The sequence below is a fragment of the Cataglyphis hispanica genome, chromosome 10 (assembly GCF_021464435.1).
Source record: "Cataglyphis hispanica isolate Lineage 1 chromosome 10, ULB_Chis1_1.0, whole genome shotgun sequence".
NCBI lineage: Eukaryota > Metazoa > Arthropoda > Insecta > Hymenoptera > Formicidae > Cataglyphis > Cataglyphis hispanica.
The window spans coordinates 1,365,001-1,383,390 of record NC_065963.1 but is presented as its reverse complement, the minus strand read 5'-3'; the positions used below and the strand labels follow the sequence as shown (position 1 = coordinate 1,383,390).

The following is an 18,390-nucleotide window of genomic DNA, read 5'->3' as shown; positions in this document are numbered from 1 at the left end:
AGGCAGTAGGGAACGCGAAATGAGAATTTCGCCCATTTTGTTACTTCGGGTTTTTACCTCACCGAAAACAGTTTATTTTCTATTTCTATAGCCTTACTACTTTCATTGTAAATGGCTCTTTAAAGCTTAGTTTTCCATTGATATAAGAATGAAAAAATATGTCGACATTAAAATTTTTAATTTGAACTCTTTATTTTGCGTTAGGTTGATTCGGCAAGAATTATTTCTAATATTTTTATTCTCTGTCTGCTAGTGCTTTTGACAATGACACCTTTTATAATTTCATAATAGTCTATTTGAGTATAACAGCGTGTCTTTTACAATGAAATATATTTTACAAGGAAGTGAAATTTCTTGGATCAATGGATGCATTTTTACATGTTTTGTTAAATTAATAAATAACAGCGGCTAATGTCATATTTCGGAGTTTTAGAAATAAGTTGTTTAAGGATTACGAATTATTCTAAGAAAGATCTTTTGCAAATACATTCTTTGGATGGTCTTTTAAGAGAAAATTTTTTTATAAACGCATATTAATTAATTCTCTTGCAAAGCTTACAAGGTTGCCTATTACATATTAGTTAAACTATGAGTTATACAATTTTATAATATTCTGAATCAAATAAATTATAATAAATGGCTCTTTTGAAAAGTTTTTTATAATGTTGATCACTTATCATAATTCTTACAAAATTAGATTAATCCTAATTTCTTTCAGTGTAATTTACATAATTTCTATCAATCAAATATAATAAAATTATGATTTAGTATAGTAAAAAGATGTAATATGCTTAAAATAACACTTTTATATTTGTCCTTGTTTTATGGCAGTTTTCGTATCTATCTCACTGCATAGCTGGCTCATATATATTTTTTTTTCTACATTCACACTTTATTATAGATTACGCACAATATGTCTTTCTTAGTTTCATATGAGTAGTTCTCATCGCATATTGTTGGAATGTGTTGACAGAAAAGATAAAGAAAAAGATAAAAAAAATTTTTTTAATTTTCAAAACTATTGAAAGTGACAATATATACAAATAAATATTTTAAAGTTATATTTATATTATTTATATAGGTTATATTACAGTATATACCGAGATAGAATTGCTTCATGTATGTCATTTGAATATTACATTCTGGAAAGGCGCTTCCAATGATACGAACATGCATCTTTTTTTCAACATGAAGAGGAATATATTTCACGAAAGCAAACATATTTTTACATTCTATTATTTTATATAATTTTCTAAAAAAATATCTCTGTTTTTAGTTGATATATTGCAAGAAGAAGAAAAACAATACACAAAATTGGAATATATTATTGCAATGAGAAAAAAATAAAGCTATTGCAAAAAAAGAATAAAAAGACAATTGTACAATTACAATAATGTATAATTACAATAATATTGTAAAAATTTGAACTCTTAATTAAATTCGAAATCTTAATACCTCATCACTTTTCAAAATCAATTTACATTTTGTCTTTATTATTTCAAATATAAACTATGTATTTTGTAAAATATGTTTTTGAAAACTTGATGAGAGATGTAAGTGAAAAGTTGCAATTTAAAATATCGCGCGTGCGTAAAAATCGGACTGTGTCAGGAACTGTGGTAAGTGATAGTAAATCTTCATTGAAGATTCGACGAGTCTCGAGAGAGAAAGACATATTGGGACGTGAAGGCTGCGTTCGCACAAGACACCTGGTGACCCAGAAATTGTTTTGTATGTACAGGTGTGAAAATATGTGTGAATATATGCGTATGTGGGTGTATTGTGGATATATGTGTGTGTGTGTGTGTGTGTGCGCGCGCGCGCGCGCGTGTGCTTGTGTGTGTTGTATGCATGTGGGAAAATTAAACTGTGATGTTGGCGCACGTAGAAAAACAGCTATGAAAATCACGTGCATATATGGATGACAAATAAAAGGAAAAAATATCTGGTATTAAAAATGGCTTTAGTATCATTTAAAACCAACTCGCCGATTATACGCGATAGGAAAATATTTCAGCCTATGATATACGTATGTATATACGTAGTGTATATATGCATGGTTTTCTTTAGCGTTTGCATTATAATGTTAAATGCAGCTCCTATATTGCATGCATTGAAAAACGACTCAGAAAATACTACATCGACACGTAACATTGCAACTGATGATTATAAATCGTTGTTTGATGATCATATAACACATATCGTTAGTTTTTTGATTATCGTGATTTTGTTATCTATAAAAGTATATTCATATCATAATATACGTTATTTGGAAAATATTGGACTTATTATTTTGTTTTGCTCTCCTTTTTTTTCTGATAATCATAATTATTAGGAAAAAAAAACATTTAATGCGAGATGATTTTGATTAAATAGATGCAACTGATTACTGACAACATTGATCAAAGCATTTATAAAAACATTTCAACAATTTCTTAAAATTTTTTAATATAATAAGAGAAAAAAAAGAAAGCAAGAACAAACCTATAAAATGAATTTTTATAATCAATTTTTATCAAAATGCAAACAAATATAAACACAGAAAATAAATAGACTTAAGGAGAAACAGCGGATGCCCAATATATCAGGTCATTGTAACAGAGAATTGTACAATTTGCGAATATCTTAATGGATAACTTGTAAAAATTGAACATTCTAATATGAATAATGATCACAAAAGATGCGAATCACAAAAAGATAAATAATATAATAATTCTATTTTTTGTGATTTGTGTCTTTTGTGATTATTATTCACATTAGAATGTTTATATTTTTAAATTATCTGAAAGATATTTGCGAAATTGTACAATTTCTCATGATCTGGATATGTTGTGCGGGCATTCGCTATTGCTCCTTAAACTTATTTACTTTCTTTGTTTTAATTATATAAGTTCTACTTCGTCATTTAAAAAAAAAATATAATTTCTAAAATAGTATATGTCTAAAATATTATTTGTTGTAGTTTTTATGCTATTGTATTCATGTATGTGTATATGCGTGTATATATTGCTCATAAAATATTTAATTTAGATTTAAATTCCCTGGAGTAATAAGAGCCAACGGTTGATAAATAAGTATAAACTAGCGGTGTCTGGAGATTCAGGTTTTTTTTTTTTTTTTTCACAACTTCTTTCTCAGGATAGGCTCCTCAGTCAAGATTCTTGTCTTAAACAAACTCATAATTAAGCAGTTTGTAATCCAAGATTACCGAATATTATGTGGTATTTCATTTAATATGATTGCTCTATTTCGAAATTCTTTTTCTTAATGATCGATCATTGGTCTAAAAAGTATCGCAATCTTTATAAGAAATTTTACGTATTACATTTTTACGAAATTGTGTCGGTAAATAATTATTATCGTTATGCATACGGATGAAAAAACGCAATTTGTTAATCTCAGTATATTATCGTTTTTGTGCTACGGATTACATTTTTGAACTGTTTAGAAAATTTTGATATTTATGGGATATATATGTTCGATATATATGTGATATCAAAAAACACACTCTATGATGTTCATCAGTGTTATTGTTCATTAACATTGATTTTTTTATCTTTACAATTGTTCACAAATAGCAATTTTAAAAATGGAGTACGTAAAATAAAAAATTAAATAATTAATAAAATATAAAAACAATAATATTATATATTAGCAATAAATTTGCATAAAGATAATTTACCGACATAATTTCTCAAAAATGTGATGTACAGAATTTCTTCTAAAGATTGCGGTGCTTCATATGTAGGCCGACCATTAAGAACAAGAATTTTGGAACATTGCAATTATATTAAGAGAAATATGACACAGCATTTGGTGATCACAATCCATAGACTGCTCAATCATGAGTTTAATGGGGACAAGGTGCAAGTTTTGGACAAAGAGCCTAATCTGAGGAAGAGGATAATATTAAGTTGCACCCCCTCTTCCACCAACGCCGAATAAAGTCACACCTATCCAAATACATGCCAGCAACAAAATTTTGTAATAGTTTACATGGTATAAGATCGCGGCATATAGATCTGCGGCGACAAAATATCGTTTTTTAATACTTTAGAACTAGCAACAAATTCAATATCATATATATTTCGATCGTATATTGTTCACAGATTATTTTAATATCAAATATATGCGAGCAACAAAATTTTTTAATTAGTTTATATAGTACAAGATTGCGTCATACAGGTCCGCGGCGACTATGTATCGTTTTTTAATACTTTAGAACGAGCAACAAATTCAATATTGTATGTATTTTGATAGTATATTATCCATATATTATTTTAATACCAAATACATGCAAGCAATAAATTTTTTTAATTAGTTTATATGATATAAGAGATCGCGTCGTATATATATATATATATATATATATATATATATATATATATATATATAATATATATAGCGTGCGCGGTGACAAAATGTTGTGTTTCAATAGTTTAAAACAAGCAACAAACTCAATTTTTTACATATTTTGATAGCATATTGTGCACAGATTATTTTAATACCAAATACATCCCAGCAGCAAATTTTTTTAATTAGTTTGTACAAAATCACATCGTATAATTGCGACCAAAAGTGTTTTAATACTTTGAAACAAGCAACAAATTCAATCTCATATATATTTCGATAATATATTGTCTACAGATTATTTTATTACCAAAAACATGCGAGCAACAAATTCTTTTAGATATTCTTTAGATCTTTTAGCTCGAAGTGGATAACACTGCACTACGAGACGGAATGTATAGTGGTATTAATTAAATAATATATATTTTTTTAAATGTTTTCACTTTATTTCAGAGCAACAAAATAACAACAAATTCTGATATATTGATTTTTTATTTTATATTTTTTTTCACCGGGAAGGGCTAGCTTAATGTCAAAACTGCCCCCCCCCCCTTTACTTTAAACTTGAATTCCTACTAAACGGTTTGAACAATAAAATTCAGACTATGGCAATAAATTAGCACATAATTAACATTAAATTATTCGATAGATGCGACTTTATTTGGCGTTGTGGGGGGAGGGGGCAGCTTCATATGAGAACAGATTGTTGTTGGAAATGATACACATTAACCGACAAAGAAACAGCCTCAATCTAGAACGACAACGAATTTAAATGATATATATTGGTCATTGAAAATTTATTTAACAATAAGATGTAAAATCATCGCGCTTATTTACATTATCTCTCCCCTCTGCTTCTCATGTCTGTATAGCATCTTCTTAAGAGGTTTACTAACATAGTATCATTTTGGTAACGATCATCAGGACGTTTTTGACAATTGTGCTTTCAATTTTTTTCATCGTCCGTCTCTCTTCAATTTGGTGAGTCTCCTAGTTTTTGACATTGCAACTTTCTTCACGAACATCCTGTTCTTTTAGTTTTACGCTTGATGACATTTGCAATGTCATATGATTGCATCGATGTTTCTTACCGGCTGGAACTGTTTGAGAGATTTATCTTGTTTATCTTTTATCTATAACGTTATGAATTGCATAAAGATCAGAATACACGAATTTTTGTTATATTACCATGCATATGTATACACTCTTTTGTATCGTTGTAACATGTATATTTCTTTGTTAATAGTAACTGACAATGAGAATTGTCCGAAAAGAAATCGAAATATTTAATTAAAAAATTTTTTATGAAGATTTTAAGTTTTTTTATTTGTGCTTTATTTTCTGCGATAGCTTCTCATTAATCTTTATGAAGTAGACTCATTTTTTTAATTAAAAAAAAATTATTAGAGTTTTGGGTGTACCCGAAGAGTTGTAGAGTTCTCTATCGGTTTTAGAAATAGTTCCGTTGTTTAACAAAAAATTTTATTTCTACAGGGTTTCGAACGTTTAAGTCCTATAAGGGTGAAAATTTTTCTCGATAATTAGTAGTTTTGTTGACAATTCTGATAGCCCCTTCTCCCTCCCCTTTCCCTCACCAAAGAGTTCTATCGATAATTATTAACATTTGAAACGTTACGATGCGAAATAAAGTTCTCGTTAATTGAAGTCACGAATACGAAAATTTTCTAAGCCCTATAAGAGCTGAAAATTTTTTTCGGTAACAGGCAATTTTATTAATAATTCTGGCAGCCTCTCGAAGAGTTTACTCAATTATCTTTAACAATCTAAATGATAAAGTTAACAAACAAATTATGCAGTCTTAAATTTGCAAAAAATATGAAATTGGTCTCCCGTATCTTCAAGTGTTATTTTCGATGCTTTAAACGACGGAATTATTTCTAAAACCGATAGAAAACTTGTAGCGACCTCTTCGAGAGGCACTCAGAACTCTAAAATTTTTTTTTTTATTTTAAAAATGAAGAGCCAACTTCACAGAGATCTCTTATTAGTCCGTTTTTTTTCTTTTTTATGTTGTATATTATTTATTAGAATTTTGTTATTTTTATTACAATTGTTATACATCTCGTTTAATAAAAAAAATTTAATATTGTAACATAATAATAAAAGAATTAAATTCTACGTAAACTATGCATAATTTTTTTTCAATAATTTTCAATTGATGCAATTTCTTGATATTTTCATTTATTCCATTACGCACGCGCGCGCGTGTGCTGTGGTGAAATGAACAAAGATTAATATATATAAGAACGTTGAAGAATAATATGATTGACAATTCGAGAAGATTAAGCAAAAAGTATGTCACGGACATTTGCGTCAAACGTATAGTTAAGTAATTTTAATGAGGCAAATAGTTTTTGAAATATATAGGCTTAAATGTGCCAGTACTATTTACTTTTTATACAACGCATAATGTAATAAACAATAATCATAAGTTATTCAAGATGTTTTTTTGTTTTTGTTAGATGCTTCATTTTACACACACACACACACATATATATATATATATATATATATATATATATATACATATATATATATATATGGAGAATGAGGCACCTAACGAAAATCCCGCGGAGCAAGGAAACATCGATCACATTGATTTAACCTTAAAAAAATCAAGTCTATATTTTCATCATGTAGCCCTTTTTAAACCAACTTTTGTTTGAAACATTTTTCCGTATCTTCCATATTTTTATTTTATTTAATCAATCCACGCGAATATCTTGAAAAATATATCGAAATATATCGAAAAATATGGATATATATATATATATATATATATATATATATATATATATGTAACGCGATAGGTTTCGTCATATTTAAATGAGAGAATCGGTAGATCTACATTATATGTATGTATGTATATATATATATATATATATATATATATATATATATATATATATATTGATTAAATAAAATTCATCATCCCATAGGATGGGTCATCCTATATATATATATCCTATGGGATGATGAATTTTATTTAATCAATATATATATATATATATATATATATATATATATATATATAATGTAGATCTACCGATTCTCTCATTTAAATATGATGAAACCTATCGCGTTACATAATGCATCACAAATTATATGCGAAGGAGACCTTGTCTCATATCGGTTATACATAACGCATTACGTCATTGTAATACTATAAAATCATGCTATGTTATACGTATTATCATTCGACCATTGCACAACTGCAGTTGCATATTAAGCTTAGCAAATGATTACTGCATTTTATCTTTTCAAAACATATAGTATACCAATTATGTTAATCGAATTATTTGCCTGAATATCCATCGTCATTGCATATCAATATGATATGCAATATTACCTGTTTATATGCGTTTCTATATCAATGGAATCGAAATACAGCTGGATGTCGCCTTATTTGGAGTGTGCATATTTACATAATGTATATGGATTGTATTGCACATGCCAAACAACTTACAGTTCATTATTTTTACATAGTATTAATTAATAAAGTTTTTGGTGAGCTTTCTCATTATCTAAAATTTTTATATTTAGTATTATGATTTTTTATTGATCGGCGTGAAACAATACGTTTAATGATAGAATGCATCATCATGTGAGTTGATTATCATAATATTACTTCTACACATCAAAGAAGAGGAAGATGGACAAAAAGATATTTACGCTTCGCATACAAGGACATCATCTCTAAAAGTGTCATAACTTTATGTCTTGCGTTATTTGTCAAATATTGCAAATATTCATACGTTGTATTATTGCAAATATTCAAACGCATATAAACAGGTAATCATATTGATATGCAATGACGATGGATATTCAGGCAAATAATTCGATTAACATAATTGGTATACTCAATGATTCAATGTTATATATGAAGATTCAGTTTTGATAATGTAGCTAATAAAAATTAAGTATTTTTTAATCTTTATATTTATTATTGTTATTTCACGGAAAGGATTTTAAAAAAATTAATTTTTTTGCAAACTAGACACTTTCTAAATTTAGAAATTGAATTTTTATGAATTTTTTTTTTTAACTTGAGAAAATAATAGAAAGGACCTCGCACCATTCTTTCGGGGATTTAGCTAATTTTTGGATATTTGTCGTTCTCGTTATTCTGAACAAATGGACTCAATAGGTTCAACTTGATCCTATGAGCCATTTCCGCGCTATAAGCTCTGGAAGGTTAAAATTTGACATGTAAAAGTATAAATTTTTCGACTCGATACATGTGACCTTCGATTAAATATGTGTGGTGTTTCCACACGAACTATGAGGTCTTCATGTCTACTATGACACACACACGCACGCACGCACGCACGCACGCACGCACGCACGCACGCACGCACGCACGCACGCACGCACGCACACACAGCAGAAAGTCAGAAAATGCTATGAGAGTGACGAACCGTGAGATCTTTATCTCTGCTGTGACACACACACACACACACACACACGAATGTACATTTGATGAATGTATTTCCACCGAAAAACATTTTCCTATAAGAATGGTGCAGGGTCCTTCGATAAATCATAAATTTTTATACTTTACTATATATATATATATATATATATATATATGTCTCAGATTAATGGGTATAAAACCCGTGTGCAGATAAAGTGGATCAAACTTAGTCGAAAAGTCCTTTATCATTTTTTTACATAACGCTTTTTATACAACGCTTAATAAAAGAAAATTATTATTAAAAGAGAATTATTATTGAGTAAAATCTGGTCAATTATCGTCGATCTTTAGCCGGGCACACGTCGGTGAGCCATCATACATCTGAGCGGTCACGCACACTACCAGGCGCGCGGCTCACCGACCGTGAGCTAAAGATCAGCGATGATAGGCCAGACTTCACTCTCAATAATAACTCTTTTATTAAACGTTATAAAAAAATGATACAGGACTTTTCTGTTCAGAATAACACTCTCTACCTTTCCTTAAAGGGTATTGCGCGAATTTTCGGATACCCTATATATATGTATGTATATATAAAGCATATTGAATCTAATATTAGCATGGATAGGAACGGGATACATATACATCCACACATTATGTAACATGTCGATTGATCTGTATTAATTTGATGTAATAAAAAATGTATGTATTGTATATAATAAATGTATGTATAACATACATATAAATGTATGTATATACATACATAAATATATGTATATACAATACATTTTTTGTGTATTGTATATATATATATATATATATACAATACATTTATCCCTCCTCCCACATTTCGCATATATATTGCTATATATCTGCAAATCGGCATGTCATGTGATAATGGATATTTCATCGTTGTTATTCACGCCAATTTGACATGCTTCACACACATCATACATATACATGCTTCTCATACACAGCATATTTATCTTATAATGAAGTTCGTTTCCTTCAGCAAAGAAAAAGCTACATAATTTTTTAGAGAATTTAATAGTGAATGCCCCTGGAGCTAACAATAAGTGATACAAGTGCATACTAAACAATATTTCTCTAAAATGCAATATAGATGAAAAAGACTGTTTAAAAATAAACAGGCTGAATAATATTTTTGCTTAATAATTTTTTTATTTTATCTTTTCATATTTAAAGATTTAAAAATTCAGAAAACTCTATAATATAAGAATAATGATTGTATATCAAAAGATGCGTACAGTCAAATCTTCGCAACCTTAGCATTTTTTAATATCTAAAGTTATTAATTTGCCAGTTTGGTCGTATAAACACTTGTTTTATAAAGTTATTAATTTCTGTATTTTTAATATCTTCCTCTTCACTTTACATTCGTCGCTTGGCCATGCGTATGTAATAAAAATGTCTTAAAAACATTATCAAAATGATTTTTTTAAATACGCATTCGATTACGCATCGTTTGTACCCGTTTGTACTCTCCTTGATTTCGTTACCTCAAAGAGTTGCAAGTTATAAAGATTGAAAAAATTGTTTTTGTAATTTTTTTAATACAGTTCGATTCAGCATTGTTTGTACCGCTCTTCGTTTTGTTTGTACCCTTACGGGGATGAAAGTACCGAATTTTCAAACTAGAGGTAAGAGCTAACTTTGCCATTTTTAAAGATATTTGAATTCTGTAAACAGGTACTGTTTCGGGAACGTTTGTACCTGTTTGTACCGCTTTTTATTTTTTTTCGTTTGTATCCCTACGGGGGTGAAAGTACCAAATTTTCAAAGTAGAGATAAGAGCTAACTTTGTCATTTTTTAAGATATTTTAATTCTGTAAACGGGTGCTGTTTCGGAATTGTTTGTACCCATTTTATAGTTTTTCAGGAATATAATTGCGGGATCCTCAATATTGGTTTAAAGGAAATAAGTTGGAGATTCAATATAAAGATAAACTTAAAATAGATATGACTTTTTCATTAAAAAATATTGTTTTTTTTTTTTTAATGAAAAAGTCATATTTATTTTAAGTTTATTTTTATATTTAATCTCCAACTTATTTCTTCTAAATATTGAAGATCCCGCAATTATATTCCTGAAAAACTAATAAAATAAAATGGGTACAAACAATTCCGAAACAGCATCCGTTTACAGAATTAAAATATCTTAAGAAATGACAAAGTTAGTTCTTACCTTTATTTTTAAAATTCGGTACTTTCACCCCCGAAGGGATACAAATGAAACGAAAAGCAAACGGGAACAAACGATACTGAATCGAACTGTATTAAAAAAATTACGGTATCTCAAAGTGGAGTGCTGATAATTTTTTCAATCCTTATAATTTGCAACCTTTTGAGATACAAACGAAATCAAGGACGGTACAAACAGGTACAAACGATGTGTAATCGAAATTTTTACGATAATGAACATACATATTTAAAAAATCTTAAAGTCGGCTGCCTCTTGTTTTCTTAAAGTCGGCTGCCAAGTTCACACAAGTGTTAACAACTCTTACTTCTATGCTCACGCGATACCAATAACTGACTGTCCTCTTTTTTCTCGTTTCACTGTCCTTTGTCTCTCGCTTCTTTCTGTCTCTCTCTCACACGCTCTCTCTCTCTCTCTTTCGCTCTTTCTCAACATCCCCGACACTACATATTTATGAGCTATGTACACATTTCTCACCATAATACTATACTCCCTTAAAAAATTACAATTCTCTATATTTATATCCCCATTTTTATATAATTTTATATATATCCCCATTTTTATATAATTTTATCATTATTTAATTTATTTGGAATTTTATTAACAATTATAGAGAGTACAGATTTTACTGTATTATAGTAATGAGTCTTTTTTAATTTGTTTTAGATCAAGTTAGAACGAGTGTTAGGCGTAACTGTATCCAGCAATGCAGCTCTTGATTGCGACACGACCATCGAGCTGGTTGCATATCCAGCTGGGTAAGCTTGATTTTCTCTAATTGATCTATTTGAAACAAAACGTAAATAAATATAATAAGCTTTATTTTAGTCAATTTAGATATTTCTAAAAAGAATAATACATAATGCAGTTTTTTTTTATAAGTTTCTAAAAAAAATAACGAGTTATTTGCAATAAAATTTCATTAGTCATTTATATTTATTATATGTATATGTATATAAACACACAAAATGTGCGTATCAAATTGCAAAATGCCTTAAATAAAACCATTAATAATACGCAAATAATATAATCGTATTTACGCAGTATTCCACGGATATTTTTCTCTGAATTTACAACTATCAATAATAAAGATATTTCCATATTTTACTTTTCTATTATTATACAGAGTGTTTCAGAAATAGTTGGCCAAACTTTAAGAGCATATATATTCTACTCATTGTAAGGATGAAAAGAAGTCATATAAACGTGGGTCCAGAAACGCTTTTTTTGCAAGTTATAAACATTTTTATTTACCTCAAATAACATGCCTCACATTCGTGAGGCATGTTTGATGTAAATAAAATGTCGATTCACCTCGACATTTCATGAATTGTTAATTGGAAATTATTCATCGCTTGGTCTGCACGTTCACCCGATTTGAATCCCTTGGATTTTTATTTATGGTGGCATCTTAAGATTCTTATTTACGATACTCCCGTTGCTACTGTGAAAGTACTTCGAAATCGTATTATCGCTTTGTATAATAAAATACGAACTATGCCGGGAATTTTTGCATTGTTTTCGATAATCTACGCGATATTGATGTGAGACATGCATTAATGCCGAAAAAAATTATTTCTAGTAATTTTTGAAATAAAATGCTCTTAAAGATGGGGATGCTAACTATTAGCCATTAAGTTAGCATTCTCGCTTTTGAAAAACACATAGCTAGTCATAAATAATAAAAAAAAAAAAAATATGCTAGAATTATTGTTAATTAATTGTTCAAAGATACGGCAAACAGATTTTGAAAATATTAAATTTTTTTAAATGCAACATATACTATTAACATAACTATAAGTATAAAAGTAAAATCATTAAATAATAAGTATATAATAATATCAGTTTGTTATAAAATTGAAACAGAAAAATTGAAAGTAAAATTGTTTCTTGCATTAAATGCTCTGAAAATAAACCATTTTTTAATATATTATTTTTAATTTAATTAGAAAAATTTCAAACGTATGGCGATGCTAACGTGCTTACAAAAATAAATTACATAAACGCAATTAATTGTTATGATTTTGCTCTCAAAATGTCTTTCTAATTTATTGCTCTCAAGATATATAATATGGAATTTATTGCTAATGTTTGACTTAAAAAACTAAACGCAATTAATTGCATTCATATATGTTACTTTTGTAGACAAGTTAGCATCGTCACTCGTTTGAGTTGACTATACAAACGTTGAGCAATATATTCAATATTATACATCTTGAGATCGAAGTATGCCGAAGTATATTTTTATCCACGAAGCATATTTTGCGATTGTCCAAATAGATGTTTAGAAGCCGCCGTATATATTTAAAGTTTTCATTCCTTCAGTGAATTACAAATGCAAGGCCGCGAGAGCAAATCAGAAGTGTTCTTTGTAACAAGATTTACCGTAGCTCAACCCTTCTCGTTTGTTTCTTCTACCTGAATTGCAACATAGCGTCACTATATAGACTTGGCCTTCCTAAATCCATATTGCATCCCGAATAAATCCAGGTCATTCTGGATGTATTGATTGATCCATTTTACCCCAGAACTTTTTTAAAGACTTTGCCTAATTTGATCAGGCATACCGGACGATATGTTGATGGCATGTCATCCGGCTCTTGATTTTTCTTGTTTAGTATAAGGTACATTTCTTTCGATTTGATTGGAAAACGTTTTCTCTCTTTGCTTTTTGTGTAGTAATCCTGTAGATTTTTTCTAATGATATCCATGATTAAATCTAGTATGACCGTGATGTTAAGAGCAGCGCAGTTGAGTGAGATTTTTAATCGTTGACTTGATTTCCTCAATAGATTTCCTTCTCATTCCTTTTTTCATTGAACTGAGAGCTTTTGTTGAGGAAGAGTTTTTTTTAGGAAATAAAATTTTACTATTATATCGTTGATTTGGGGCTTAAGAATTTCAATAAGTTGTGACGCCAACAATTGTAGTTTGTTCATGACTAATTTATAAGGTTTGCCCCAGGAATCTGAGTTTATGGAGCGAATTAACTCGTTCATAGTTAGCAATGATTTTTCGATTTTCTCATCGACGGATGTACAACTTTCTGCATTCTCTGAATTTTTTGCGAAGTATTGATAAATATGAATTTCATTAATATAATGCCTTGTGTCCCGGAAATTCAACACTTGTCTAACAACTTACTTTACTGCCGTCTCACTATTTAGGAGGACGGAATACATTTCTGCCAGTTTGATCTGAAGAATCTTAATGATGTAGAATTTTGAAAAAAGAGATATATTGATAATCCAATAATGACTCCAACTCCCTCTTCACTTCTGAGCTCTCCTTAATAGAAACAGGAAGATTCATATCAACTTCATAATCGATTCTTCTTACCTAAGTACTAACTTCACTTATATTTATCAGAGGCTAAAGTTTAGCTGACTCATTCCTCCACTCACTCGTCTCACGCATTAGTTTGATTAAAACCTCATAATGTGAACCCGATGTTGAGATCCGCCATCATAACTGATTTGTCTGCCAATCTGCACACAACTCTATCTAGGAACGCCAACTTAAACTCAGTCAAGGGCTGATTCAACGAAAAGTAATATTCGATCACGATGGTATTGCTACATTCAATGGCTGTGAAGCTTTCTTTGATATTCACTTTTCTACATTCATCCGGACAATTGCCGGAAATAATAATCGATCTTTTACCCTCTGATTCCGCCCAATTCAGATAGGATGCGATTTGACCATTATCATGATATTCGCCTGTTATTCCGCTATAGTTTACATGGCCAAGTCCTGCGATTGACGGGAATGATTTAAATTAATCTGGATGAATTTAACCGTTATTTGAAGTTATTTTCATATTTTTTGGAGAATGAATCTCTCACTAATCTAATTTTAAGAAGTTTTTACGTCTTTAACTGCTGAGCAGTTTAGTTTTCCAAGATGATGATTAGTCAAAATCACACGGGGCTTACATATATCGCGCAGTTCGTCGTTTTTGTGTAGTTTTTGGCTAGGTGCCCGCATGTGTTGCCGCAATTATAATACATATCACTTTGATTGACTTTTGCATGTTATTTTGACATGGCCAAATTGTGAAACATTGTAGTAATCTAGCTTTAAGTATGACCACTTGTACTAATGACCATCTCAATCTACATGGATTACGCGTTGATTTAGTGATAAGGAATACAGTCTCAAGCGGAGGTCTGGACCAGTCCTTGCTGATTTTTGCGAATTTTTTTGTTTTTACTTGTTCAGATTAGTATTCGCCATTTGACAAGTTTTTCAACAATTCAATCAACCTCGGAGATCGAGTCATTAATGCCGAGTATCTGCTCCGCTCTTTTGATCGGTTACGTAATAGAATTCTGTCGTTAAGGAGACTTTTCGTAAGAGTCTTTCACATATGGCTTATTATATATATTTTTTTTTTCAGGGGGAGAGCTTCATTTAGACACGGTTGAACACAACCACTCCTATTGACCGATATCTAAAATAACTAAGATGATTGACTAATCAAAAGGACTCCATTTTCAACTGACTAATAAGCATTGTGTCCAATTAATATATATTCTCTGTCAGATCCCCGGATCTCAAATACTAGTTTTTCTGTACTGTTCTACGCACTCGAATGTTTTCTATCCCGAAATCTGACAATGAAAATTTTCGAGCTTTTTATAATGCTTCCACGTAGGAACCGACTTTCTCCTTACACTTGATTATCATTAGGCAAGGAGGTCTACGCCTATTTATTGTATTCCTTGTTTTGAGGGTTTAGAAATGTCTTATTTCTTTTCTTTATTTCTTTTTTTCCTTGATATCATAGTCTATTCTCCTGCATTGATTTCCGAAAGTGGGGGAAAGTCACTTTCAGTTATAAAAAAAAAGTTCAATTTTGTTCTTCCGACCTGAAGAGTTGGAATGTACAGTAGATTGTCTTTTTAGAGCTCTGTTCTTGAGAAGTTCTGATGATGTAGAAGGGCCCTGTTGGAGACATCTTGAGTTGGAGTTTTTTTTTTTAGTTTGAGTTATGGTTTTACTTTAATCAGATCTATAATCTGCTAAGTGAATTGAGCCTCGAGAGCTTGCGAATTGAGTTGATGTCTTCTTCAGAGTTGATCCAGATTCTTTGTAATATCCTTGATAGAAGATCGAACGTGGAACGAATTGGATAACTTTTTCAATTATTTTAATTGTATTCCGCGCTGAAATTAGGCATACTGCATCTCGTTCACTGATATTATTAACTGTATATTCAGATTAACATGACACCATTCTCTGTCTTATTCCAATCTTCGCTTCTAAGGAGACATTGAGTAAGCTTCTCATTGCTGATCATCGGGATTGTATATCTGATCATTCGTTTTATGGGATACCAAGGATTCTGTTGCCATTTTTATCTTTAACATGTTTTCTTTTAATCGTTTGCTTAAGATCGCATAAATTGTATTTTTTTAAGTAAAACAAATATTTCTGATAGATAATACTAACTATTTTTTCTATTTATTTGATATTAAAAGTTATATTTCAAACTATTGATGTGTTGTACAAACAATATGTGAAAATTATCAATATTCACCATATTAGTATCTGTTTTTTGTTGCACAAAAAATGTTCAGTTGAATTAGATGCTTTTTCACACATGAAGGATATACATATAAGAATTTCCATACGTTATAGGAAGAAACGCTCTCAGTGCTTTCGAAAATATAATTTTTTTTAATATGCTTATGCGTCATTCTCTGCGCTGCCATGCGCATTTGTCGACGCTAGCGTAGTTTCTTCGCTAGCGTCGACAGATGGCACATTGCAGCCAACACTTACCCTAAGTTAAAATTATTTTCAAATGAAGTAGATTAAGATCGGTTGTTAAATTGAGTAAGGTCTCATGAAGTATTGGTCGAAATTGTTTGTATTCTCTTTTCAGGGGTTCTCTTTAATTTTTAATTATTCTTGTCAATATATAACGTTATTCTTTACCATCATACATATAACTTATTTTCTTGCAATTTGTTTCATTTGTTCTCAAGTAAAATCATTAAGCGTACTTATCAAACTATATTCTTAATTTTTTGCTTTTATTTCCTTTATTAATTTGCACATTTTGCTTTTTATTACATATCGAAAATGATAACTTTAACATGGTTACAACTATTCTAGGCGGTGCAGGAACAAGTTTCGGTACAAAGAAGTTTCGGTACAAAATCAAACAGATCTGTTACAATTTATTTTATAGAAATTAAATATAACAGATTGCCCTTTAAAAACACAGCACGATTTTAAGCATTCTATAAGAGTATTTATATATGTTACATAAAAAATGAGAACAAAAGTTTGCAAAAGTTCTGATACATTTATAATAAAATCAAGATTCTGATTAAACAAAGAATTTAAAATTCCGGATTCAGTTCTTCGTTTGTGTCGTAATTCAGACAACAATAGTGGTTCTTTTTCTGTTGATCTGACAATATCTTTTGATAATGCTAGTAATCATACGAAAAGACGAAAAGTTGCAAAACTTCTATCATCTCATTCTCTTATAGAAGTAGTTTCGACTACAGATGTTCACAATGAGGCGAAAAAAATTAGCGAAATATATTGCAGAAGTCGTTGCAGATGAATATCAAAACTGATATCTTCCATTATTCGTATGTATACGAATGACGAAGCTTCATCCTTTTTTGTAGAAAGAAAATTCTCCAAATTTCAATATAAAATGATGCGAATGCAATCTAAAGAAAGAAGCGCTGATTTGTATCCGAATTACCATCAAATTCTTGAAGCAAAAAAACGTTATCCCGAAAATGTGAACATAAAAGACAATAGAAATAATCAAAAGAAAGAAATAATCAAAATTGAAAAGGAAAATATTGAGATACAAATCTGCGAAAGTTCCTCTTCAATCATTGCTGGACCACACTACTACTCGTATTCTCGAAATATTGCAGTCCATCTTAGCGGTTACAGATAAATCATTGTTAGAAAATGTAGAGTTGATTGCGAAATGGGGATTGATGATACTTCTGAGCAATCTAAATATAAGCAAAAAGTTGAATTTAATGATATTGATCTTTTTATTACATGATTAGTGCCTTTGCAATTATAAACTGCGTCTCAAGAAGGACATTCAATAATTTTATGGAGAAATCCTCGACCGTCTGTAAGGTTTTGTAGACTTTGTAGACTTTGTAGACTTTGTAAAAGAAACAAAAGAAATAATCAAAATTGAAAAGGAAAATATTGAGATACAAATATCTCAACTGATTCCGTTAATGATAACAAATCCTGTTAAAATCACAGTAAAATATCGTTTCATGCTTAGTGTGGCTGATAGAAAAGTATGGAGCGCTCTTACAGATAATTCAAGTCAAGCTTGTTACATATGTAAAGCCATTCCAAAAGATATGAACAAATTAAATCT

General features: G+C 29.9%; 1 protein-coding gene across 5 annotated transcripts in view; it reads left to right on the top strand.

Annotated features, from left to right (window-relative positions):
* LOC126852225 (mitogen-activated protein kinase-binding protein 1) overlaps window positions 1-18,390 on the top strand; it is a 95,620-nt gene that overhangs the window by 18,881 nt on the left and 58,349 nt on the right. For all 5 annotated transcript variants that reach the window (XM_050596781.1, XM_050596783.1, XM_050596780.1 and 2 more), the window contains exon 3: window positions 11,673-11,764. In XM_050596781.1, coding sequence (XP_050452738.1) covers window positions 11,673-11,764 — 92 coding nt within the window. The remainder of the gene's footprint in view (window positions 1-11,672; window positions 11,765-18,390) is intronic.